The sequence below is a fragment of the Acomys minous genome, assembly GCF_964271855.1.
Source record: "Acomys minous genome assembly, chromosome: 3".
NCBI lineage: Eukaryota > Metazoa > Chordata > Mammalia > Rodentia > Muridae > Acomys > Acomys minous.
In genome coordinates this window covers 29,710,445-29,738,031 of record NC_140485.1, presented here as the reverse complement: position 1 = coordinate 29,738,031, position 27,587 = coordinate 29,710,445, and the positions used below count along the sequence as shown (strand labels likewise).

The window sequence follows — 27,587 nt, the reverse complement described above, 5'->3', positions numbered from 1 at the left end:
GACCTAATAAGGCAGGAAGATTCAAAGTTCAAGGTCTCCTTGGGAAATTTATCCAGAGCATCCTTCAAAGTAAAAAGTAAGGGCCTGGAGAGATGGTTAAGAGCACTGAATTCAATTCCCAGCAACCACATGGTGGCTCACAACCATCTATAATGAGATTTAGTGCCCTTTTCTGGCCTACAGGTATACACGCAGGCGGAGTGCTATGCATTCAATAAATAAAAAATCTTTATATATATATATAATCAAGCATGGTGGCTTATTCCTGTAACCCCAGACCCTAGCAAGCCAAAGAACCTGTCTCAAAAATAATTACCAGATGGCATGCAGCTAAGTTGTTGAAGTGCTTGTCTAGCGTGCATGCAGTCCCGAGTTCAATCCCCAACACAGAGCATAGTGATGGATCACCCCTACAATCTCAGCACAGAAAACCACGGCGGGGTACGGATTAAGGTCACTCTTGGCTACAAAGAGTTTGAAGAGTATGAAATCCCATCTGAAAACACCTAGATATAAAACAAACGACAGGTTCCTGGCAAAAGACACATTCACTTTATTCAATTCTGTGCCTTCTTTTCTGGAGTCCAGTAAACACTACAAAGCGAGGGAAAACCCTAGAGAGTGAGCTATTTTGCCTTAATTTTTGGTAGTTTTATAAATGTATATAATATATACACCCGTCCCGACCCTCCGCCCAACTAAAAGTACTTTTTCCCGGACACCTCGCTGAGTCCCACACTGATTTGCTAGACGCTGGCTCCGTTCGTAGGTTTTATCTTTATTCCAGATTCTTCACCTGTTCCGCCTACAGAGACGTGGTTCCGAAAGCATCCCAAATGCCAAAGGGACGTTCTGACAAAACCGTACTCCGGGAAGACCTTTCCGACCTAAACACACACTCAGTGCGGAAGAATTTTACAGAGCGGCTTCTGCAGCAGTGCATTCTGGGTGACGTAGTCCCGGGCCGACCACAACGCCTCTGGACACTTGTACTTAGCAGTCAGGTAACAAGAAGGCCTGGTCGGAACAGTCATACAGGGAGGGAAGCGTGACCTACGGAATCACTGGGCTTCAAAGTCGTCTGGCCTGTCTGTCAGGCTCTGGGCAGAAGCGGAAGTAGCTAGAAGGCGGGTCGGAGAAAGGCGTGATGACGTCAAGGGACGCGGGCGTGTCGTGCGGCTTTGGCGCGATTTCTGAAAGTCGCGCGCGCCGCTGCGGGAGCTACGTGCCTGGGCAAAACCGAGGCGTTCTCTGAAGCGCTGCTGGGAGGGCTGAGGTTCGCTCCTCTTCTTCATAGACGACCTAACGGAGGAGCAGCGAACTGCGTCCGAGCGAGTGACTGGCTGGGGGAGCGAGGTGGGAGCCGAGCCGGCCGCCGGAAGGAGCGCGCCGCCCACGGCGGCGGCACTGGTGAGTGTGAGGCGCTTGCCGACCCCTCCCACGGCCGCTCGCGTTCTCTAGGGACTCGGGCCGGGGCTCCCACTCCGTGCTGAGAAACCCACGGAAGTCGGAGCAGAGCGGCCAACCGACCACCGCCAACTGACGCACTTGGGTTCGTTGTGGAGCAAACCGAATCCTACTTCGGGCTTTTGTTTTGAGACCTGGGCTCACGCCCAAGGCTGGGCTGGCTACGAACTCCCGCCCTTAGTCTTCCCAAATGCTGGAATTCCAGACTTCCATACTCATTTCTGTGGCCTGGACGCAGGAAGCCGAGATCCAGAGAGAAAAGTGCCCACAGCTGTTAAATATTAGGGCTGGGACTAACAGATTTCTTGGTTGCTTTAAAGTAGAGCGTACTGGCTGGCTCCAGATGGCTACTGAGTTCAAGGATTGCCTAAGCAACAGAATAAAGACTGAAAAATGTAACACAGATCTCTTTCTCTGTCTACACAAATTTCTAAAGAGAATCTTGACTAGATTTCTTTCTTTCTTTTTTTTTTTTTTCTTGGCTAGATTTCTTACCTTTCCTACAATCCTAGCACTCGGGGGAGGCAGGAGGATGGTAATTTCAAGGCTAACCTGAACTGCATATGGAAGAGCATGCCTCAGGGAGGAAAAAAAGTGAAGTAGAGGGGCTGGACAGATGGCTCAGCTGTTAAGTGCACCTGTCGCTATTGCACAGGACCTGAGTTCAGTTCCCAGCACCTACATGGTGGTTTCCAACCTTCCATAACTCCAACTCCGGGGCATCCAGTGCTGCCTCCGGACCTTCACAGACACCAGGCACCCCTTGTGCTCCACATACAAGTATGCAGGCAAAATAGTCATGCTCAAGAAAATACATCTGAAAATAAAGAGAAGTATAAAATTAAACTCACAAGTGTATACATGAATTACTACAAACTGAATATATCTGTAGTCAGCAAGTAAAATAAATAGAATGCTGTTGCTGCCCTAAAAACTTGTTATCCTTCCTTAATATTTCCCCCTCACCCTAACGATTAAGCAGTGATTTCTAATACTGTTGGCTAACTTGGCCTTCTTTTTTAAAAGACATTATTATTTAGGCAGGGTCTGACTGGAACTCAGGATCCTACTGTCTGCCTCCTAGCTGCTAAGACTACAGGAGAGTGCCACCATGCCGGCCATTTTTTGTTTTTATTTATTTAGTTTTTGGTTTAGGATCTTGCTGTTTAGCCCAGGCTGACCCTGAACTCACTCTCCTGACTCCCTAGTGCATCTTTGCCTGTCTTTGAACTTCATGTAAATATACCAGTAGTATTGAATGTTTAATGTAATCATTCCACATGCTTGCCAACACTTGATTTTTTAAAAAAATAATTTATTTTATGTGCATTGGTGTCTTGCCTGCATGTATGTCTGTGTGAGGGTGTCAGATCTTGGAGTTACAGACACTGGTGAGCTGCCATGTGGCTGCTGAGAATTGAGCCTGGGTCCACTGGAAGAGCACCCAGTGCTTTCAACCAACACTTGATATTTTATGCTGGGTATATAGTAATACCTTGTGAACTTTGGAGTGGTGGTGGGGCCTGCTTTTTGAGATAGTCTAACTATACAGTCCAGCCTGTCCTTGAACTTATGGTAGTCTTCCTGCCTCAGCCTCCTAAGCACTAGGGCAAGCATGAGCCACCATACCAGGTTTTTTTTTTTTCCTCCTCTGTTGTTTTTTGTTTTTTGAGACAGGGTTTCTTTGTATAGCCCTAACTGTCCTGGACTTGCTTTGTAGACCAGGCTGGACTTGAACTCATAGAGATTCTCCTGCCCAGTGCTGGAATTAAAAGAGTGCACCACCACGCCTAGCTGATGCGTTCCTCTTGAATCTGATTTCTGTTGTCTTTTTCCCCCCTGATTTGAATGAGTTCTTTGTGTCTGTGTTCTTATTATTTCCCTTTGATTGTGTATGTGGCAAATATTTTCTCTACTGTTATGATCTGGCTTTTTTTTTTAAGCTAGGGTCCTCAGAGCCCGGCATGGTGGCGCACTCCTTTAATCCCAGCACTCAGGAGGCAGAGGCAGGCGGATCTCTGTGAGTTCGAGGCCAGCCTGGTCTACAAAGCGAGTCCAGGGCAGCCAAGGTTACACAGAGAGACCCTGTTTCCGGACAACCAAAAAAAAAAAAAAAGGGTCCTCAGTAATCCAGGCTAGTCTCAAACTTGCTATGTAACATGTAACAGAGGATGGCCTTGGATTTCTAATCTCCCTATGTACCGCCTAACTGCTGGGATTAGAGACATGACCGCCATGCCTGGTTTTTTGCAGTGCATAGCATCAAACCCAGGGCTTCATTCTTGGTAGGCAGGCACTCTACTGATTGAGCTACACACCAAAGCCCAAAGTTATGTTTAAGTGTAGTCAGAGCTGAGGGTTTATTTTAGTTGTGATTTAACTTGTTCAGGGACCTAACTCCATCCTCAGTGCTGAAAGTAAATAAACATAGTCAGTTTCTTGTTTGTGGTGCTGAGGACTCAGGTGTCTTTTTGTCCGCTAGACTGTACCACAGGCTGCTGTATTTCCAGCCTGTGTTTTCCTGATAGACTGTTGGTATTTTATGGATCTAGCTCAAGAATTTTTCTGTTCCCAAAATATGAAAATATTGTGTGTTTTGGAATTTACTCACCATGTAGTATAGAAAGGTTTGCAGCTTGCTGCCTTGTGAAGATATATTATTTTTTTAATTTGTTTTGTATAAACTATCCTTGACTGCATGCAGCCCACAGCTGTAGGTTAGACACACCTGCTTTGTCTGTTTTTTAAGCTTATTTTATTTTATTTTATGTGTGTGAATGTTTTATGTCTGTGTCTGAAAGCATAACACTCATGTCTAGTGCCCACATGGTCAGAAGAGGGTGCTGGGTCTCCCGGAACTGGAGTTGTAGGCAGGAATGTCCATGTGGGTGCTAAGAGCTGAACCTGGATAGGCAAGGCAGCTGCAGTCTTCAAAGGTGCGTGGAAGACTCAGCTTGCAGTTCTTTACTGTCCCCAAGTGTTTCTCTAGAGGTCATCCTGTGCCTGTCTAATTTTAGGAATGGCTATGCAGATGCAGCTTGAAGCAAATGTAGATACTTCCGTGGAAGAAGAAAGCTTTGGTCCACAGCCTGTTTCCCGGTTAGAGGTATGTTCTCAGTTGCTGCTCATTTACTTACAATGCTGTAATACATCCTCCTACCCAATGGAACAAATTAACCTTTACAGAATTAAATTGGGGTTGCAGGAGGTTGTTAAGCTTTCTACAGAAAAGCACAGGATTGTTGCTAACCCTGTCTGGGCAAGTCTTGGCAGACAGTTCTCTTTCTGCTCTATTTTCTCCCTAAGCTGAACTTTAGAAAGTAAGGCGTGGAGCCCATGGTGCTACTTAATACTACATATAAAAATGCTGCAGGGGAATTGGTGGTGTGACCCAGCAATGCATGTAGGAAAGGGGAACAGTTTCTCTCCATTGGTCCAGGCTGTGGTTAGGCAGGCTGAAGGGTTAGGGTTGTTAAGATGTAAGACCCAGCTCTATTTCAGGACTAAACATTAAGAATACCAAACAACCCCCCCCCCCAAAAAAAAAAAGAATACCAAGCATGAGACCCTGTCTCAAAGGAAACAAAACCAGGAAAAAACCCTAAAACATAACAACAACAATAACAAATAGACCATCCATCCCTTCATCGAATTCAAGACCAGCTGGGCTGCATGAGTCCCTGTTCCAAAAATTGAACAAAATGTATTTAAGGTCAGAAGTATAGTTCGGTGCTAGAATGTTTGCTTAGCACACAGGCTCTCAGTTTGATTTCTAGAAAAAATAACTAGATTTAGTCAATAAACTTGATACATTTGTGATAAAATACAGAAGCAAACAAGCCACAAAAAAAGCAGAACAAAAAGATGGCTCTGAGCAGGGCATAGTGGCGCACGCCTTTAATCTCAGCACTTGGGAGGCAGAGGCGGAAGCAGGCGGATTGCTGAGTTCGAGGCCAGCCTGGACTACAAAGTGAGTCCAGGACAGTCAAGGCTACACTAAAAAAATCCTGTCTCAAAAACAAACAACCAGATGGCTCTGTGGGTAAAGTCCATGCTATGCAAGCAATGAAGACCAAGCACCCATAGTAGCCAAGCAGAATGGCATATTCATGTATTCTTAACCCTGATGAAGTGGAGACAGGAGCATCACTGGGGGTTTTGGCCAGCCAGCCCAGCCAATCAGTGAGAATCAGGTATAGTAACAAGCTCTGTCCCCCAGAATAATAAGGTTAAAAATGACTGAAACAGACACCTGGCCTCCATGCATGTACACACAAGCTTATACACATGAGTACATGCACATATACCACACGCACACAAAGGAAAACAATAGCAGGTATTTTGTACAATATTTTTGTTTTTTGGGTGGTTTTGTACAATATTTTTGCCGTTGTGCAAAGGACATTGAGAGGGAATGCCTTGATCTTCTGTCTCAATTTGTATAATTTTCTAATCTACCCAAACTTCAAGACTCTGGAAACCACTTAGATGAGCTGAGCTTGGTGACATTTGCTTCTGAGACAGAGCAAAAAGAGTCAGTGGTACAGCCTGGTGGTGGTGGTGGTGCACGCCTTTAATCCCAGCACTCTGTGAGTTCAAGGCCAGCCTGGCCTACAAAGTGAGTCTAGGACAGCCAAGGCTACACAGAGAAACCCTGTCTTGAAAAACAAAATAAATAAACAAATAAAAAGAATCAGGGGTTCCAGGTTATTCTTTGCTCCTCATGAGTTTGGGCTGCAGGAGACCCTTTCTCAAGCTCTGGCACTGCTTTTCTCTTTCCACCATCATGGAAAGTTTTGGTCATAACTTTAAAAAAAAAGATTGTTTCTATATATTTGTATAAGCCCAGAGAGGTGCTTGAACCTAAGGAGGGGAGAAGAGGGAGTCAAATCTATTGGACCTGGAGTTGGAGGGGTTGTGAGCCACCAGACGTGGGTTCTGAGAACTCAATTCCAGTTCTCCACAAAAGCAACAAGCACTCTGAACCACTGAGCCATCTTTCCATCGCCCATAATGTTTTTTGTTTTGTTTAAAATTAGTGGGGGGTTTTTTGTTTGTTTGTTTGTTTTGTTTTTCGAGACAGGTTTCTCTGTGTAGCCATGGCTGTCCTGAACTCACTTTGTAGACCAGGCTGGCCTTGAACTCACAGCAATCCACCTGCCTCTGCTTCCTGAGTGCTGGGATTATGGTGCACCACCTCCACCCACCTCCCTACCCCCACTGATCCGCTGATGTACTCATTTTTTAAATAGGAAGATGAAGTAAATTTTCCACTGAGTAATTTTTTAAATAAGACTTTTTAAAGACACTGGGGTTAGTTCTGCACAATCAAAGTTTAATATATTTGTTTAAATATATTGAAATGAAAGTTTCTGGAAGGAAATGGTGCTAGGTAAACAATTTTAGTTCCTAGCTCTTCATTATAATTATCTCTAGCAGGTTGTATTGTCTGCAGATTATTTGATTCATCTTGCTGAGATTTTTGTTTGTTTGTTCTTTTGCTGCCTTTACTTTTTCACTTTTCTTTTTAGGCAGGGTCTCTACGTAGCCCTGGCTACCCTGGAACTCACCCAGGCAGGGTGGCCTGTTCCTCTGGGGTTTCTCCCCCCTCTCCCCCATCCCCCCTTTAATATGAGACAGGTTCTCACTATGTGGCCTTAGCTGGCCTGGAACTCACTATATAGAATAGACTGGTCTCATACAAATCTACTTGCCTCTGGTTTCCCTGCTGGAAACCACCCTTGGCCCTAGAGTTATCTTTTTTTATTTAATGCATGTGCTGGCTAGTTTTAGGTCAACTCCATACAAGCTATAGTCATAAGAGAAGAGAAACCTTAATTGAGATCTCCCCGCATGATCAGGCTTCAGGCAGACCTGTAGAACATTTTCTTAATTAGTGATTGATGTGGGAGGGCCCAGTCCGTGGTGTGTTCTGAGGCTGGTGGTCCTGAGTACTAAAAGAAAGCAGACTGACCAAGCCAGTAAGTAGCCCTCCTCCATAGCCCCTGCATCAGCTCCTGTCTTCTAGGTTCTTGTCCCTGTCTGAATTCCTGTCCTGACTTTCTTCAGTGATGTGGAAATGTAAGCCAAATAAACCTGTTCCTTTCCTAGTTGCTTTGGTTATGGTGCTTATCACAGCAATAGTAACCCGAAGACGATACGTATGAGTGTTTTGCCTGCATCCCTGTCTACCATGTGAGTGCCTGGTGTTTGTGGGAGTCAGAGCGGGTATGAGAACCCCCTATAACTGGAGTTAACAGGTTTTTGTGAGCTGCCATGTGGGCTCTAGATACTGAACTTAGGTTCTCTGCAAGAACAACCAATGCTCTTAGCCTCTGAGTTACCTCTACAGCCCCCTCCCCCATGATGCCTTAATGCTTTTGGCTTTGCTTTCTAGTAGCCCTCGACTTTGAACCTGGGCCTCTTTTATTCAAGGCAGGTGCTGGCTAGTTTTTAATCAACTTGGCACAACCTAGACTCTGGGAAGAGGAAAACCTCAGCTGAGAAAGTGCCTTCATCAAACTCTGCTGTAGCCACGGCTGTGGGGACATTTTCTTACTGCCTGATGTGGGAGGGCCCAGCACTGTGTGTGTGCCACCCATGGGCATGTGGCCCTGGGTGGTAGACAGAAGCAAACTGAGGAAGCCTTTAGGCACATGCCAACAAGAAGTGCCCCTCCATGGTCTTGCCCCATCTTCCCTTGAGAACAGACTGTATTCTGTAAAGTGAAATGAGCACTTTCTCCCCGAGTTGCTTTTCATCATGGTGTTTATCAGTCAGAAAGTAAAACTAGGACAGCAAGTATTCTACCAGTGAGCTTCAGCCTAGGTATCTGTTCATTTCTATTTTAAGACAAGGTCTTGTGTAGCCTAGCATGGCCTTGAATTCACTATGTGGCTGAGGATAGCTTGACTCATAATCCTAACTTCACCTCCCAAGTGTTGGGGTTATAGGCATATACCAGCAGACCTGTTTTTTGTGTGTTGTGCTGCTTTATTTTTTAATTTTTAAATTTATGTATATAAGTGTTTAGATTTCATGAATAATGCACCACATATGTATGTGCCTAGTGCCCACAGAGGTCAGAGTGAGCTTCAGATCTCACTGGAACTGGAGCTACAGGCAGTTGTGAGCCACCATGTGGGTGCTGGGAACCCCAGCTGGACGGAGAGACAGTGTGTAGCTGATATGCTACCTAGCCTGTTTGCTATATCCCCCTTTTGGGGGGTGATTTTTTTAATTGGCATATGTTAAGTGTGCATAATAATGTGTTTTGTTATGTCTTCTACATATATATAATACATTTTGATCATAGTCACTCCCATCTTTCATGTTTTTGCTTGTTTGTTGACCCAGTGAGTTTAATTAGGGTGGCTGCTTACTTGAGCTTGGGAGAAGGGTTATTTACAGTAATAATGGCAATTATCAGTGGCTATATTGCTGAAAAAAGTCTCCTCCTTCCCCTAGTAACCATTAACTATGAATACCTCCAGGAAGGTGGGCACTGAGGCCAATAAGCTCCTAGCTACTATTTTCTCAATTAAAAAATTGTGTTTATTATTTTGTCCTTTGAGTGCATATGTGCTACAGCACACCCAAGGTCATAGTACAGCTTTCCTACCTCTGTGGGATCATCAGGCTTACAGGCAATCCTTCATACCCACTGAGCCACCTCCCCTTTTAAGATTTATTTATTTTTATGTGTATGGGTGTTTTGCTTGCCTGTATGCATATCACATGGAGAACCTGCAGAGGTCAGAAGAGGGTGTCCAGTCCCTTGGAACTGGCATTAACAAAGGTTGTAAGCTCCATGTAGATTGTGGGGACAAGCCCAGGTCCTCGGCAAGAGCAGCAAGTGCTCTTAACTGCTGAGCCATTTCTCCAGCCTCCCATTTTCTCTACCCTTATGTCAGTTGTTAGAGCAGCGCTAGCCACAGGGCTCTTACTCTGAGGCAGTCTCGGCTGTTTGTCCTAGCATTGACTGAAGCAACATTTTCTGTGTTTCTGATAAGGGAAGTGTTGGCAAACACTGGGTTAAAGTTGTACACAATCCCAAAGGTCATTTCCAAGTCATAGTACAAAGGTTAGTATTTACTCATTGTTTTATTTTATTTTATATACTATTTATGTGGCCACTAAAACAATTTAGTTCAATGCCAGCCTGGACTAAGAGTAAGTTCCAGGGCAGCTAGAGCTGTTACACAGAGAAATCCTGTCTCAAAAAACCAAACAACCAAACAAAACAATTTAGAAGAATATTAACGCCACACTATACGGTGCAAGCCTATAGTTCAGGCTACTACAGGGTCTAACAGGAAGTTAGTAGTTAGTCTTTGCTTCAGAATTTTGGGTTTGGTTTTTCTTTTGTTTACTTAACTTACTTATTATTTATACAGTATTCTGCCTGCATGTGTGCCTGCCCACCAGAAGAGGGCACCAGATCTCATTATAAATGCTTATGAACCACCATGTGGTTGCTGAGAATTGAACTCAGGACCTTTGGAAGAACAGCCAGTGCTCTTAACTTCTGAGCCATCTCTCCAGCCCCTATGGTTTTCATTTTTTTGAGGCAGGATTTCTCTGGGTAGTGCTGGCTGTCCTGGAACTCACACTATAGACCACGCTGGCTTCAGACTCAGAGATTCACCTGCCTCTGCCTCCTGAACACGGGAAATAAAGGCGTGTGCCACCTCCACCCAGCTGATAATTTGTTAATTTTCGGGGTTGCATGTGTTGGTGGGAGATCCATGTTAGACAAGAGGCCTAAGTTTACTCATTGTTTTCTTACAGCAATGTGGCATAAATGCCAACGACGTGAAGAAATTAGAGGAAGCTGGTTTCCATACGGTGGAGGCTGTTGCTTATGCACCAAAGAAGGAACTAATAAATATTAAGGGAATTAGTGAAGCCAAAGCTGACAAAATTCTGGTAAGTGTAGCTATGTGATGCTAGAGAGGACAGAGCCACTTTAATGAGAATAATTAATACAAAATGGCATACAGTCAAAGATTGTTGGCTTTTTTTCATTCTCTTGTCATTTTGTTTCCTTTCCAAAAGGGACTTTTGGCAGTTTTTGTCTTAAATTCCAATTTCTTGCTTGATATAAATACTGCCAAAACCCAGTTCCCACTATCAGTGTTGTTGTATGCCTTATCATTTTGAATATGATTTCACCACATAGATTTTTTTAAATTTTTTTTTTTTTTTATGTGTATGGGTGTTTTACTTGTGTGCATATCTGTGCACCACATACTTGCCTTTGAAGGCTAGAAGAGGGTGTTAAACCCCTGGGACTGGAGTTAGAGATGTGTGGGAGCCACTGTGTAGGTGCCAGGTATCAAACCTTCGTGCTCTGGTAGAATAACAAGTGCTCTTAAACCATTTCTGCAACCCAAAAATATGTTTACTGTGTATGCAGCCACTAAAGCAATTTAGACGAATATTAATGCCACACTATAATGTGCAAGCCTGTAGTTCAAGCTACTACAGGGTCTGACAGGAAGTTGGAGGCTAGTCTCTGCTTCAGAGTGAATTCATTTAGGCCAATTTGGGCGACTTACTTGAGTGAGACCCTGCCTCAAAAATAAAAAGAGAGGTTGGGTATATGGCTCAGTGGAAAGTACTTGCCTAGCATGTGCTAGGCCCTGGTTAACTATCAGTACCACCAGAGAGAGAGAGAATTTAGCGCTCTTTTTTAAACTCTACTTTATCTGGGGTATTCAGGCCTCAACCTCCCAGCCCCTACGTAGGAAAGTTAGTGGGGAGAGGGGGCCCCTTTACTTATCCATGCTGTTTAGCGTCAAAGGGTCTTTGGGTCTATACCAGTCTCCATCAATAGCAGATGTAGCCAGCAATCTCCTCCAAGCCGCTGAGCCCCAAAGTGTTTCTCCCTAGCTGTCTGCCCCAAACTGTCACACCATCCATCTCTGGTCTCTTCAAACTGCTACATGCCACATGCCAACACTGCACACCACACCACACTCTCTCTCTCTGAGCTCTCATTTATATCCTCAGAGCCCTAGACCATGCCCTTCTGCCACACAAGGAAGGCCTTACCAGCTGGCAAAAACCATGCCCCGCACAAGACAATTAACAGCTGGACAGACTAAAGCTCAAACTGAAATCCCACACTTGAGATTAAAACAAAAAAATATTTATATAACACAGCTGAATTTACAAAGAAGCCAAAACTTCATTATAGAGAATGAAACTGGTAAAATGATATAAAAAGGCAGACGTAAATTGGGGATGTAGCTCAGTGGTAGACTGGTAACTTAGGGTGCTCAAGGCAATAGGTTCAATCCCAACAACTAAAATATTAAGATAACAGTATACATTCACATGATATATTTTAATACTTTAATTAGTCTATACTAATGTAATTTTTTTTTTAATCTTTTTGGTGTTGGTTTTGTTTTGTTTTGTTTTTTGAGATGGCTTATCTGTATAGCCTTGATCTGTGAGCCTCTGTCTCTGGATGCTGGGGCTAAAGGCATACACCACCACGCCCAGCTCTCATTATTATATTTTCATAACATATATATAATATACATTTTAGTCATGTCCCATGATCTTCAATTGTCTCCTTCCCACTCTTGCTCTCATTCTTCCCCACTAGCCAACCTTCTACTTTTATGGCCTCTGGGGCTTGGGGTGATGCAGTGAATTTCACTCAGGTTGTTTCCAGGAACATGGAGGAGGTTTGTGCATAACAGCTATACCATAAGGAAAATATATATGGCCCAGTTTCATCCTGGGACATACAGTTCTGGGCAACCTAGGCTACAGAAGGAAATCTTATTTTTAAAAAACAATAGATAAAAACAACTAGATGCAGTGATACTCACCTAATAACCCTAGCCCTCAGGAGGAGAGTTGTGAGTTGGGGAAAGTATGAAATGTACAAGATCATGTTTCAAAAATAAATAAAAAGAAATCATGGGATCAATAGCCCTTTTAAAAGTAGTATTTAATGCTTTCAAAGACTCAATTTTTTTAAAGGTTTTGGTACTGTTGCTACTGCTGCTATTATTTAGACAGGGTTTTGTGTACCTCAGGCTGGCCTCAAACTCAAAGACAGCTTTGAATTGGTCATCTTCCTGTTTTACTTGTGGGGGTACACTATCATACCTGTTTGTATGCAGTGCTTAGGATGAGCCCAAGGCCCTCTATCATATAGCCTTATTTTGCCTTTATAATGAAACTATGATATGATACAGAACCAATATTTTCTGTTTTACAAATAAGGAAGTCAGCCAGAAATGGTAATACAAAGAGTGATTTGAGATATGCAAAATTTAAATGCCATTTTTCTATCACCTTGATTTACACACATACTGTGAACTTCAGGTTATTATGATTATGGTTTTACTTGATTTTGGCAATAGAAACCATTGAGGATATATGAGTGACAGAATTGGAGCCTTAGAGAAGTAATTAAGCATACCATTTAGTTTTACAGTAACAAGTTGACAAAGCAGAAGGTGTACACTGTAGGAAATGTTCAACTGAAGTATTAAACGTGTGTGTGTGTGTGTGTGTGTTTAGAAAATAATATAAGCTTATTTAAATGGGAGTGTGTGTGAGAAATTTTAAGTTTACAAGTTCAGTGCTAGGGAGATATCTCAATATTAAAGACTGTCACGAACGCACGAAAACCTGAGTTCAATCTCTAAAAAGCTACGTAGGGTGGTATGCATTTGTAATCCCAGCAGCACTGGGGAAATGGAGATGAGGAGCCCAAGGCACACTGGCCAGCCAGAATATCCTGTCTCAAACAATATGGAGGCTGGAGAGATGCCTCAGAGGTTAAGAGCAACATCTGTTCTTCAAAGGTCCTGAGTTCAACTCCCAGCAACCACATGGTGGCTCATAACCATCTGTAATGTGATCTGATGCCCTCTTCTGGCATGCAGGCACACATATGGGCAGAATGTTGTATACATAATAAATAAATCTTAAAATAAAATAAAAAGTGGATGGTGGTGGCAGTGGTGCAGGCCTTTATTCCCAGCACTCAGGAAGCAGAGGCAGGTAGATCTCTATGTTGCAGGACATCAGAGCTACACAGTGATACCATGTCTCAAAAAAAAGGAGATCGAAGTCAAGCACGGTGATACACACCTATAGTCTCAGCAGCTTACTTTTCTTGGATTATGACATTAGTAGAGACCAACCTTAGCCAAATGATTGACACAGAGACCTATTAGATTCATTCAGTAAACTTTACAGCTCCCTAACTGGGTAGATAATCATCTATTCTAACCCAGTTATGCCAGTCTGGCTATCTCTTATGGTGTTGAAGCACTCCTATCATCCCAGCACAAAAATATTTTCCTATTGTGTTCCTGGGTTTGTCTTACAATACATGTAGGTTGAGCATCTCCAATGTGAAAAGAGGTGAAATATGCAAAAGCCTGAAATTTTTTTTAATCAGAAACCTGACACTCAAGGTTCAGATTTGGGGATTTTCCATGAAGGATGTTCAACTGTTAGTCCAAGTACACCAAAATCTACAAAAATCACAGTCTAAAGCATTTTGGGCCCAAACGTTTCCAGATAGTGGTTTCTTTACCTGTGTTACGTTACTGGTTTAATTCTTATTTTTTCCTAGACTGAGGCAGCTAAGTTAGTTCCAATGGGTTTCACCACTGCAACTGAATTTCACCAACGGCGGTCAGAAATCATACAGATTACTACTGGCTCCAAAGAGCTTGACAAACTGCTCCAAGGTATAGTGACCCTTGTTCTATTTTATAAACTCTAGGTAACACATCTTGTGGGTCAGAACAAAAGCAGAGTATTAGTATAGAGTTCCTGTCAGCTGTGAGCACGGGATAGAGAGGCGGGAGCAGTACATGGTGGGGCTCCACTGGCTGCTTCTATAGATTTGCTTTTGTAAAGTTTTTTAGGTTTTGTTTTGGTTTTTTCTAGCTTGTGTTGAAAGATGTCACATTCATATTCATTTGAGTGTATTTTAGAGTTTATGAATGTCAGCGTTCTCACAGGAGGTGGTAACATTGGAGAAAGCTAGGTGAAGAGTATCTAGAACTTTCCTGTATATTCTTTGTAACATTCTACAAATCTAACATGTATTTTTTTAAATAAGCGATATTTATTTATTTATTTAGGTGCTTTTAGGAACTGAATCAGGAGTTGAGAATGTCCTTAAATTCCTGGTCTTCCTGCTCCTGTGCCCTAAATTCCAGGATTTGAGATGATAGGCATGCGATAGGCATGCTGGCTCTGATTTATAAAATACTAAAATTGCCAGTAAGAAGCTGGAGAGATGGCTCAGAGGTTAAGAGCACTGGCTGCTCTTCCAGAGGTCCTGAGTTCAATTCCCAGCAACCACATGGTGGCTCACAACCATTTATAATGTGATCTGATGCCCTCCTCTGGCCTGTAGGTGTACATGCAGGCTGAACACTGTATGCATAATAATAAATAAATAAATCTTTAAAAAAATAAAATTGCCAGTAAATTAGACAAAATTTTGTTTTGTTTTGAAACAGTATCTTGCTTTGTAGCTCTGACTATAATTAAATAATTTAATCTTTATTATTGTATTTAAAGGATAAGTTCCCTCTGCTTAAAGAAATAAGTGATTTTGTATATATAATATAAATATATACGTAAGCATAAAAAATATATATTTAATCTAACACAAGATTGAAAATCTGATGACTGGTTGAATACAATGGAAGAAGACAGAGAGATAGCTCAGCAAGTAGTTGCCTTACAACCCCGATGACCTCAGTTTGAGCCTTGGAACCTACAGTAGATGGAGATTACCCATTCTCCAGAGTTAACCTCTGCCTCCACATGTGAGCTATGGTACATGCCTGCCTACATTCATACATACACACAGTGCTAATAGTGAGAAATTTTAAAGCAAAAGACATATGGGAAGGGATTGAGCCCAGAGACTCATGTCCTCTACCACTGAGCTATACTACCTACTACAAAATACTTTGTTTAAGTACTACTCAGACTATAGTGCATATTAGTATTATCTATTTATTGTGTAGCACCTACTAGCCTGGAAGTGACTCTGTAGACCAAGCTGACTTGAAACTCACAGAGATCCACCTGCCTCTATTTCTTGAGTGCTAAGATTAAAGACGTGTGCCACCTTGTCTAGCTGCTTGTGATCTTTTGAAAACATAGTTGTCTTCATTGTTGAAAAGTGAAGTTTGAGGGCTGGAGAGATGGCTCAGAGGTTAAGAGCACTGGCTGCTCTTCCAGAGATCCTGAGTTCAATTCCCAGCAACCATATGGTGTCAGATCCAGGGGATCTGACAAAGCATGTAGGCAAAACACCCAAACACTTAGACATAAAACAAACAAACAAATAAATATTAAAGAAAGAAAAGTGAACTTTGGTTCTTGCTGGTTTTCTAGTTATGTTGGTTGTTGACTTTCTCTTCCCTTTTTGGGTGCAAAATAGTATGGGTTCAGGAATCATACTAAAATGTAAGTGTTAACCCCTCCAGAAAGATCCCTTTTCCTCTAGGACAGCCAGGGCTATGAAGAGTGACCCCCATCTCTGAAAAAGAAAAAGGAAAAGAAAAAGAAAAACGATTCCCCTCTGGATATAATGGCCCATGCCTATAATCCCAGCGCTTGGGATATGGAGGGAAAGGGATTAGATGTTTAATGTCATCCTCAGCTATAGAATAAGTTTGAGGCTAGCCTGAACTACATAAAACACTGTGTTACAAAAACTAAATAAAAGAATTCTCATTTCTTGGATTAATAGTGAAAATAATGTTCCTGGTAACAATTATTTAATGTGCCTATGTCCGTTTTCTTCAAGATGAGGATAATAAGGCTTCATTTCTCCTAGGCTTTTAGAATTACACAAGTAATACATTTAAGTACATTGGTCAAGGAGGTTCACAATAAATAGTAAATACAGGCTTGTAATAAAACTGCAGAAGCTAGCCAGGTGGTGATGGTGCATGCCTTTAATCCCAGTACTTGGGAGGCAGAGGCAGGTGGATTACTGTGAGTTTGAGGCCAGCCTGGTCTACAAAGTGAGTCCAGGACAGCCAAAGCTACACAGAGAAACCCTGTCTCGAAAAACAACAACAAAAACCCCCACAGAAGCTGCTTGTCAGCTTTTCATGGTTGAGTTCTATAACTCAAATTGTGTTAGCAATTATATGAAGCTATATGTGGGATAAAATTGCCTTAAAACTATAGCAGCATAAATGAGTACATGTATAACTGGGGAAATGTGAACATACTGAGAATTGAATAAATGCCAGCTTTATTGTAAAATTGCCACTGTGGAGACTAGAGGATAAATGCCCCGAAGCTCCTATATACTAAATAGCCTGTACCTAAAAGTAAGTGGTGGTGCTTATTTATCTATTGTTTTTATTTTATTTTTGGTGATATTGGGGATTGAATCTAGGGCTTTTTATGCTAAGCAAGCATTCTACCATTGAGCTTCATGCCCAGACCCAGGGCCTTAACATAGTGTGCAGGCTGATCTTGATCTTCTGTGCCCAGACAGCCCTGAACTCTTGATGCTCCTGCTTCATCTTCCCACAGCTGGCCTACAGCTGTGCACTAGTGAGCCTAGCCAAAAGAAAAGAAATTAACAAATTGCTGGTTACTGAAAATGGGAGTTTTAAATGAAAGGAAAATTCACGTGCTCCAAGAACATGTCTGTTTATAGTTTCCAAACAGTTGTTTAATGTGAGGCACTTTTTACTTTTGTAGGTGGAATTGAGACTGGATCTATAACAGAGATGTTTGGAGAATTCCGAACTGGGAAGACACAGATCTGTCATACATTGGCTGTAACATGCCAGGTGAGTTGTTGGGTTTGGGCTAATCAGATCAGAAAGCATTGCTTGACTCATGATATCTGCAGGAATCTCTTAGGATGGACATAAAAGGCACTTCCTCTACACTCCCATAGCTAGTTAGAAGATAATTCCTGCTGAAAACCATTCTACATCATAGAAACTTCCAAATGCCTGATTCAAAGTATTTCCTACCATTTCTTCTTCTCCTGGATTTACTTGCCTTTTTTCTTTTCTTTGTTTCTCCTAGACAGGGTTTCTCTGTGTAGTTCTATCTGTATCTTGTTCTGTAGACCAGGCTGGCCTTAAACTCATAAAAATCTGCCCAGCCCACCTGCCCTTTTTGATTGGTCTAGTTTTTTTTCCCTAATAAACACTGTATCTGGCCCTTTTCGCTCTGTGAAGTGTATACATGTGTGTATCTGAAGGGGAGTATGCCTATGCTCTCTCAGAGACCAGCAGGCACCAGGTGTCTTCTCCGTTACTCTCCCCTTATTAAAATAATACAAATGATAAATAGCATGCATCTCTATAAAATAGAGGTAAATGACAATACTAAATATTTGTGGAAAACTTCTAATCTAGCCAAGCATGAATGTCCGCATCTGCACTTTATTCCTTTGAGACAGTCTCTCCTTAAATCTGGAATCGCTGGATTTGTTGTTGCTGTTGCTGCTGCTGCTGCACTGACAGTCAGCAAGCTCATGTACTCTGTTGTGTCTCCGCTTCTCACAGCACTGGGATTACAAGTGCCTTTGAGCTACCATACTCGGGGTGGATGGGTTTATTTTGAGGCAGTGTCTCCTGTTACCAGGACTAGCCTCGAAGTTTTTATGTAGTTGACCTTGAACTCCTGATTCTCTTCATATGTGCTGACATTAGAGAAGCGGCCATCGTTTCCTATTATCAAATGTTTGACCTTTGCACTGATCAGTCTTAATGCTCTTTTGTTGTTGTTTTTGGATTTTTGAGACAGGGTTTCTCTGTGTAGCCTTGGCTGTCCTGGACTCCATTTGTAGAACAGGCTGCCCTTGAACTCAGAGATCCTCCTGCCTCTGCCTCTGGAGTGCTGGGATTAAAGGTGTGTGCCACCACCACCCAGCTTTAACATTTGGTTTTATCTTGTACTTGGGACTGTTTCAGAGCAGTTCAACTGTGACAAAACACTAGCTATGTGTGCTTCATGTCTGCTTTTAACTTGTATTTCTATCAGAAGAGAATATTACCCATTACCTCTGATTGTCATTTTTGTTGTTTTAATGTGTATGGGTGTTTTGCCTGTGCATATATGTCTAGTGCTCATGAAAGCCAGAATAGCAGGCTGGACCCTGGAATTAGAGGTACAGGATTGTGAGTCATGAGGTGGTTTCTGGGAATGAAATGTGGGTCCTCTAGAAGTACAGGCAGTGCTCTTAACCACTGAGCTCTGCTGTTTACAAGCTCTGCTGTTTTCTTCTCTCTTTTAAGTTACTTATTTTGTTTGTTTCTTTTATGTGTTTTGCCTGCTTGTATATCTATATCTATATGAAAGTGTCAGATTACAGACAGTTGTGAGCTGCCATGTGGGTGCTGGGAATTGAACCCAGTTTCCTCTGGAAGAACAGCCAGTGCTCTTAACTTCTGACCCATCTCTCCAGGCCAAGACTGTTTTATTTTTTGATACTATAACCCAGGCTGTCTTGGAACTTAATATGTGGTCCAAGCTGGCTTCAACTCATGGAGATGACTATGCCTCCTAGATGGGACTACAGGTAGGTGTGAGCCACCACTTCGAGCTTATTATTTTAAAAGGTTTTTTTTTAATTATTAAGTTTTTTTAGACTCTAATACATTATAACAAATTAATAGTTTTTTGAAATCATATCTATGTTATATAATATATGTATACGTTTTAAGTGTTTTAACCCTTATGTGGAGGGGAGGAAATTATGTTTGTCGTAGGGAAGTTGGCATCTGTGTTGGAAGAGTGGTTGTTTCCACTGTCCCTTTTTTGTCTCCTCTAGCTTCCCATTGATCGAGGTGGAGGGGAAGGAAAGGCCATGTACATTGACACCGAGGGCACCTTTAGGCCAGAACGGCTGCTAGCAGTGGCTGAGAGGTAGGCCACTAATTTAGAATACGGTTAACCTGGTACCAGAGTATTTAGTATGGTCAGTTTGCCTGGAAAGTGTCTCGTTACTCTACATTCCAGTTGTATGGCTTAAAAGAACAAACTCAGTAATGGAAAACATTCTTTACTCAGCAGTATATACATTCTCTCAGGCTGAATAAAAAGCTAGATTCACCCAGTGTGGTGACACGCCCCTTTAGTCCTAGCACTCGGAAGGCAGAGGCAGGTGGATCAGTTTGAGGCCAGCCTGGTCTACAAAGCGAGTCCAGGACAACCAAGGCTACAGAGAAGCACAGTTCTGAAGCACGCACGCATACACACACACTAAAAAAAGAGGTAGAAAGGCAGGCACGAGAAGTTCAAAGCCACCTTTTTTTTTTTTTTTTTTAAAGATTTAAGTATACAGTGTTCTGCGTGCATGTACATCTGCCCACCAGAAGAGGGCACCAGATCTCATTTTAGATGGTTGAGAGCCACCATATGGTTCTGGGAATTGAACTCAGGACCTCTTTTGGAGCAGCCAGTGCTCTTAACCTCTGAGCCATCTCTCTAGCCACTGTTCTTAACCACTGAGCCATTTCTTTAGCCCAAGCTAAAACTTAAGCCTCAACTTAAAACTCATTATAAAACTACAGTAGCCATTCAATTGACTATGACTTAAAATAGATATGCAGCTAGGGATATAGCTCAGTGGTAGAGTATTTTATCTAGCATACATGACACCTGAAGTGCAATTCTCTCTGTACTAGGGAAAAAAAAAGTATGTGTGGGCAAAGTTACTGAGTAGGTACAGTGGCAAGAGACAGAGGCAGGCAGACCTCTGTGAGCTAAAGGCTATCTTAGTCTGATGCTACATAATGAGACTGTCTCAAAAAAAAGAAACAGTAAATAAGTAGATAACTAAGAGCATTTATATTTATGTCTTCGGTGGTAGGTGGTAGTTACAAAGTTGAAAAATACAGATCATTCTGTGAAAATAGGAAATACATACTTTGAACTTTTTAAATGCAAAAGAAAATAATTATCGAGGCATAAGAATTATTAAAGTGTCTTTGTTTGTTTTTTAAGATTTATTTATTTGTTTTTTTATACAGTGTTCTGCCTGTAGGCCAAAAGAGGGCAGCATATCTCAGTATAGATGGTTATGAGCCACCATGTGGTTGCTAGAAATTGAACTCAGGACTTCAGCCAGTGCTCTTAACCTCTGAGCCATCTCTCCAGCCCAAAGTGTTGTCCTTTTAACATAATGAATCTTTAAACGATTTGTTATTTTTGTTTATCCTAATTCTGACTGTAGTTCTTAGCTTTTCCAGGAGAATATTGTTACCTCATAGTTGGAAATGTCTAATATTTATGAGGCCTCAAAAAATAAATTTGAGGGCTGGAGAGATGGCTCAGAGGTTAAGGGCACTGACTGCTCCAAAAGAGGTCCTGAGTTCAATTCGCAGCACCCACATGGTGGCTCATAACCATCTATAATGTGATCTAATGCCCTCTTCTGGCTTGCACCTGTACATGCAGGTAGAGCACTGTATACATGATAATAAATAAATAATAAATCTTTTAAAAAATAAAAAATAAATTTGATTTATTCTTAGGTTTCACTTCTTTTTTGTTTGTTTGTTTGGTTGGTTGGTTGGTTGGTTTGGTTTGGTTTTTGGTTTTTTGAGACAGGGTTTGGCTGTCCTGAAACTCGCTCTGTAGTCCAGGCTGGCCTCAAACTCATGGAGGTCCGCTGCCTATGCCTCCCAAGTGCTGGGATTAAAGGTGTGCACTGCCACCACCCAGTTCTTAGGTTTCACTTCTAGTCTACAATCATTGGTGCTGTTATCTCTATATATGGCTTGCCTATATCTCTAATAGAAAGAGAATATGGGTCTTGAAGCCACTCGAAATGATACTTTTTCTCTATTTAGGTCATAAAAATATTAGGTATTTTTCACTTGCCTGAGTTCTGTCTGCAGCCTAAAAATGTCCTCTTTTCTAGGTATGGTCTCTCTGGCAGTGATGTCCTAGATAATGTAGCATATGCTCGAGGGTTTAACACAGACCACCAAACCCAGCTTCTTTATCAAGCATCAGCCATGATGGTAGAATCCAGGTATGCATTCAATAAAAGATATGAAATGTGTCCTCATAGCCCTTTCCCTGAATCTAAGTAGTAGTTTGAATAGAAATAGATTTACATTTTTTTTTAAAAGCTATTTATTTATTTTATTTTTTGGTTTTTTGAGACAGGGTTTCTCTGTGTAGCCTTGGCTGTCCTAGACTCACTTTGTAGACCAGGCTAGCCTCAAAACTCACAGTGATCCGCCTTCCTCTGCCTCCCGAGTGCTGGGATTTAAGGTGTGTGCCATCATGCCCGGCATAGATTTAAATTTTAAGAGTTGTTTTTTGCAGCCAGCACTTAGGCAGAGGCAGGCAGATCACTGTGAGTTCGTCGCCAACCTGGTCTACAGAAAAAAAAGAGTTGTTTTTGATTCTCTCTATGTAGTCCTGGCCTTCTTAGAACTCATGTATACCAGGCTGGCCTCAAACTCACAGAGATCCGCCTGCTTCTGCCTCCCAAGTGCTGGCATTAAAGGCATGTACTACTATGCTTGGAAGTCAATGGCTTTTTGTTTTATTTTGTTTGTTTATTTGTTTTTGGTTGTTGGTTTCTTAATTTTAAGATTTGTTTTTACTTCTACATGTGTTTCTGTGAATGTTTGCCTCATGTATTGGGATACCTGTATAGGTCAGAAGAGGGCATCAGATCTCCTGGAGCTGGAGTTACAGGCAGTGGTGAGCTTCCCCAATAAGGGTGCTGAAAACAAACTTGGGTCGTCTGAAAGAGCAAAAAGTACTCTTAGCAGCTGAGCCATCTCTCTAGCCCCAAGTTCTTGTCTTTTAAAAAAAAATTTTTTTTTTTTGTAAAAACACTTTTGTGTGTGTGTTGCATGTTCATGTTATGTGCACACACGTAGATTGTGAGTGTGGGGATGCATATGAAGTGACTCACATGTGCAGGCTAGAGGACAACTTCGGGCTCCAGTTTGTTTGAGACAACATGTCTTCATTGTTAGCTGCTCTGAATACCAGGCTAGCTAGTCCACAGGCCTCTAGACACACGCCCCAGCTGACTGTAGAAGCCCTAAGGCTGCACACACACTAGCTTGACTGGCTTTATGTGGGCTCTGGGTTCCCACGCAGATCCTCCCACTTCTGTGGCAGGTACTTTACCCACTGTATCATCTTTTCTGCCCTTCCCTTATGTTGACATGGTTGCTTAATGATTTCAGCCACATCACTGGTGAGAAATGAAGCTATGACTGGAGGTACAGCATTTTTTTTCTAGAATGCACGAGGCCTTGTGTTTAGTCTAGTATTGTAAAATAAATAAACAAATAAACAAAAACCCCTAGAGCTGCTTTTGATCAAGTCTGTCAAAACCAAAACAGAAAATACCTACCAAAGGGTGCCTCAGATTGGTCATTTTATAAACATTTTAATAAAGTGTATGGTGTGGGTGGGGTGTGTGTGTTGTAGGAGGTTGGTATTACTGACTCACGTTATCCTAGAGAGACTGAAGCAGGATCATAAATCTCAGGACAGCCTGGGCTACATAAGTAACAAGTCCCAGTCTCAAAAAGAAGAAAAGTAGAAATATGCAATACATGTAAAAATTTATGTTGGGCAATAAGGAAGAAGAATTTGACAAAGAATTCATGTTTGTTATAGGTACGCACTGCTTATTGTAGACAGTGCTACTGCCCTCTACAGAACAGACTACTCAGGCCGAGGTGAGCTCTCAGCCAGGCAGATGCATTTGGCCAGATTTCTGAGGATGTTGCTGCGACTTGCCGATGAGGTAAGCTGTAGAAGAGAAACCAAGAATGCTTACTTCACGTGGCTGCAAATTCCAGGGTCTCATACACAGTACCTCATTTTGTCAGAGATGAGCATTAGTTAGCCATTGCTCCGTGAGCAGTAAAGTGGTTGGTGTGTCTGTGGTCACAAAACTGACATTGTTTCCCTCATCAGTTTGGTGTAGCAGTGGTCATCACCAACCAGGTAGTAGCCCAAGTGGATGGAGCAGCCATGTTCGCTGCAGATCCCAAAAAACCCATTGGAGGAAACATCATTGCCCATGCATCAACAACCAGGTAAGATGTTCCAATTTCTGGTGCTCCTACTTTTCTTTTCTTTCTTTTTTTTTTTTTTTTGGTTTTTGGTTTTTGGTTTTTTTTGAGATGGGGTTTCTCTGTGTAGCCTTGGCTGCCCTGGACTCACTTTGTAGACCAGGCTGGCCTTGAACTCACAGCGATCCACCTGCCTCTGCCTCCCGAGTGCTGGGATTAAAGGCGTGCCCCACCACACCCGGCTGGTGCTCCTACATTTTACACTGATGCCAGTGAATCAAAAAGAGCAGGTTATAAATCAGAAAATATAAGTGAAGTAGTTGAGAGTCCTTATGATTCTGTGCAAAAATTAAAATTATACGCAATTCTACTGGTCTTATCAGAGTTTGAAGACTCTCTTAACATAGTTACTGACTCAGTATGCTGAAAGAGTTGTGCTGAATATAGAAACAGCTGACCTAATTCAGGATGATTCTGAATTAACTTCACTATTCAATTACAAGTGATCGGAAATAGAAACCATCCATTGTATATAACCCATATAAGAACTCACATGGGTCTACCAGGACCTATAGCACAAGGTAATGATGAGATTAATCAACCATTGATCAGAAGTGTGTTAGAGGCTTTAGAGTTTCATAAAAAGCCCCATGTTAACTGTAAAGAATTAAAAAAGGAATTTTCTATCACTTGGCAATAGGTCAAGGAAATTGTGAAAAAATGCCTTACTTGTTCTATATATAACCAAACTCCATTACCTGCAGGAAGTAACCCTAGGGGTAATCAAAGAAATAAAATTTTTTAGATTAAAAGGGGGAATTGTGGAAGAATGCTGAGTGAATGTATCAACTGTCAATAAAGCACTCTTTAGCCAATCAGCTGGGCAGAAGGACAGGAAGTGGGAGGCGGGACTTCCTGGAGGGGAGGAGAAAGTTTGAAGTTTGGGGAAGGGACAGGTATTTGGACAGTTGGGGGAGGATGGTAGGGACTTGACGAGGACTGGCCCCGGGGTCATAGTGGCAAGTGCTCGGAGTATATGTATATTGTAAGATTTAGAGTAGTTTGTTTAGTTTACAAGTACATTAGAATCAGTTCATACTCTGCCCAGTGAAGTGCTGGCAGCTTTTATTGACGGTTGATTCATCACTCAGCATTCCTCCACAGTCAGGTGATGGCATAGGCGTCCTGGAATGAAAGTCATATAACCTGATATAGACATAAAGATAGAATACTTCCACTTAAGCCCTATAAAAATTGCTACAGGTTTGACACTTAGGAAGCCTCACTAAATTTCTCCTGCTTTGGTTGATAGAAGTGTTTGCTTGCAGCTAGAGAGATGGCTCAGTGGTTATAAGCACATGCCACCACTCTTGTAGAGAACCTGAGTGCAGTTCCCAGCACCCTGACAGGTGGCTCACAACCTCCTCTAACTGCAGCCCCAGAGATCCAACAACTCTGGCCCTCGTGTGCACACACCTATATACACAGGCACAAACATGTGTAATTAAAGTCTTACAGTTGTGAAAAAGATACCTGAATAGTTGGTACGCCTCCCTAATTATAAAATAATGTTTCTTTCATAGAGCTTTTCAACAGGTGAGTCAGGGCTGAAGAGATGGCTCAGCGGTCTGTTCTTCCAGAGGCTCTGAGTTCAATTCCCAGCACCCACATGGTGGCTCACAACCATCTATAATGTGATCTGATGCCCTCTTCTGGTGTGCAGGTGTATATGCAGAGAGAGCACTTATATATATAAAATAAATAAACAAAGGAACATTCCATCCTGGATTTTAAAAAAAAAAGATTTCAATAGGGAGTCATGGCAGAAATGGATTCCTCCAAGTTAGAGGTACACTAAATCACCAAAAAGGATCCTAAAAATACTTTTAGAAATTACATGTATCTGAAACAGTTTTGTCTTAAGAGTAGAATTGTTTATAGCTTGGTATTTTTGTCTGTGTCTTTGGGTCAGGCTGTACCTGAGGAAAGGAAGAGGGGAAACCAGAATCTGCAAAATCTACGACTCTCCCTGTCTTCCTGAAGCTGAAGCTATGTTTGCCATTAATGCCGATGGTGTGGGAGATGCCAAAGACTGAGTCATTAGGGCTGCTCTCCTGTGATGCACTTGTAAATGCTGAGTAGCCTAATGCAGAGGCCCACTCCCCAGCCTTCCTCATAGGCTCTTCTGCTGTGACTGCTAGGACATGGCTTCTGGGAAAACAACTAGTGTATCAGCTTTCTGGTGGCAGAAACAGGTCAGTATTCAAGCTGATCTGAAATGTTTATTTCTTCTATAGTACATTAATAGCTGGTTTCTTTGGTGTTTGGAGGAGAGGTATAAAATAACAAGTATGGGACAATCTTTTGTCTTCAAGAGAAGTAAAACTGAAAAGCTATGAGTCTTGTGTAACTGGGAATGGGTGTTTTTACACATTTCTTTTTCTCTATAAGTAAGATGCAAACTTTAAAATTATATTCCTGAACTGTCACATAATTTAAGATTCTTTTGGTTAAGGTAAGGTGTCTTGCATGTGGCATGCTAGACAGTCAGCCCTTCAGTGCGTGCTTGTTCTTCTCATTACTAAGACTTCATGTGAGCAAACCTGTTCTGCAGCTGCTAATAAAGTAGTTGTATGCAGTGAGTATGTTATTTACTGGAGATATTCTGGTACAAATTGGATATTGCAAAATAAAGTTTCTGTACCATCTTTCAGTACTGAGTAGTTACCATCAGCCACTGTAGTTTTAAGGTGTGAACACTAAAGAGAGCTGTACATTCAGATCGCTGCACTTGTGTCCTTTAGCCTAAGAGTAAGAGTTCCAGGCTGATCTGGGCGTGGTGCTGCACGCCTGTAATCCTAGCACTGGGGAGACAAAGGCAGGAGGATCTCTATGAGTTCAAGGACAGCCTGGCCTACAGAGTTCCAGGACAACCAGAGCTACAACAGAGAAACCCTATCTTGAAAAAAAAACAACAACAACAAAATTCCAGGCTGATTTAACAAATCTTTCCTGTGGTCTTTGTTTTATTCTGTAAGTCTTGTATTCCAGAGGTCTGACATTACCCGAGTGATTCTACTTTAGGGTTATTTCCAAAATTGTGGTCTCCTTTTGAGTTCTTAAGTCTCCTTAATAAAAGAATTTCAAAACAGATTTAGAAGGAATCTCAAAAGCTATTTTATGCAAGTTTAAGAGAAAAACAATAGAATGGGTAAGATGAAAATGTTAGCAACTGCCAGGAGGTGAGAGGTGAAGTCATCACATATTTTAAGTTAGTTATGGATAAAAGAGAAACAGTAAGGAGGCCCAGAATGTCAGGGAAAGGACTAAAGTTCAGTTCCCACCCATATCAGATAGCTCACAAGCAACTTCCACTTCAGCTCCAGAGGAACCTAACACCGTCTCTGGCCTCTAGGAACATGCACCAGTACATATTTTTTATGTGAAGGAATGTTTTTCCTGCATGTGTGTATGTATAGCACATGTATGCCTGCCTGCTATATGGACAAGTCATCAAATGTCCGAAAACTGGAGTTACAGGCGGCTATGAGTCATCAGCCGAGTGGGTGCTGAGAACTGGGCCTGGGTCCTCTGTAAGAGCAGCGCTGGAGTCCTGCCTCAGGGTGAGGTCTGGGCTTGAAGAAGGGTGGATGAGTCAGGCAAGGGGATTGGGGGGAGTTTACAGCCTGACCAACTGGCCTTCAGAGTGCTTCTTTATTTATACAGAACTCAGGAGGCAGGGATAGATGCATGCTGTTCCAAAACATAGATCAGATCATTTTTTGTGCCCAAATACATGTTTTAACTTCCACTTGGTCATAAGTTTAGTCAACATTGGTAAACAGTGACAGAACAAAATTGTTTTTTACACTTATTTTTCCTATCAACCCCATAACCAAACTTTTTAACAATATTGAAGCTTCAAGGGTGTATTTTGTGAAAACATGACAGCCTGTTCTCAGGCTAGTAACTCTTGCAGTTTCAAGAGCACTAGACAGAAAGAAAATCTCCAAGCCAGCCTGGGCAGATTGTTGTCTCAAGCACTGGATTATCAACTGTTAATAGTCAGAG

The 27,587-nt window shown here is 42.0% G+C and overlaps 1 protein-coding gene across 1 annotated transcript; it reads left to right on the top strand.

The window, feature by feature from the left end:
* The first annotated feature begins 492 nt into the window (after positions 1-492).
* RAD51 (RAD51 recombinase) lies at positions 493-26,229 on the top strand. Its single transcript, XM_084774610.1, has 10 exons — positions 493-1,410; positions 4,485-4,573; positions 10,258-10,395; positions 14,081-14,198; positions 17,200-17,291; positions 19,289-19,383; positions 21,383-21,496; positions 23,116-23,245; positions 23,419-23,540; positions 25,489-26,229. The coding sequence occupies exons 2-10, from the start codon at positions 4,487-4,489 to the stop codon at positions 25,610-25,612; spliced, it is 1,020 nt and encodes a 339-aa protein (XP_084630736.1). The 5' UTR covers positions 493-1,410; positions 4,485-4,486; the 3' UTR covers positions 25,613-26,229.
* The last annotated feature ends 1,358 nt before the right edge of the window (positions 26,230-27,587 follow it).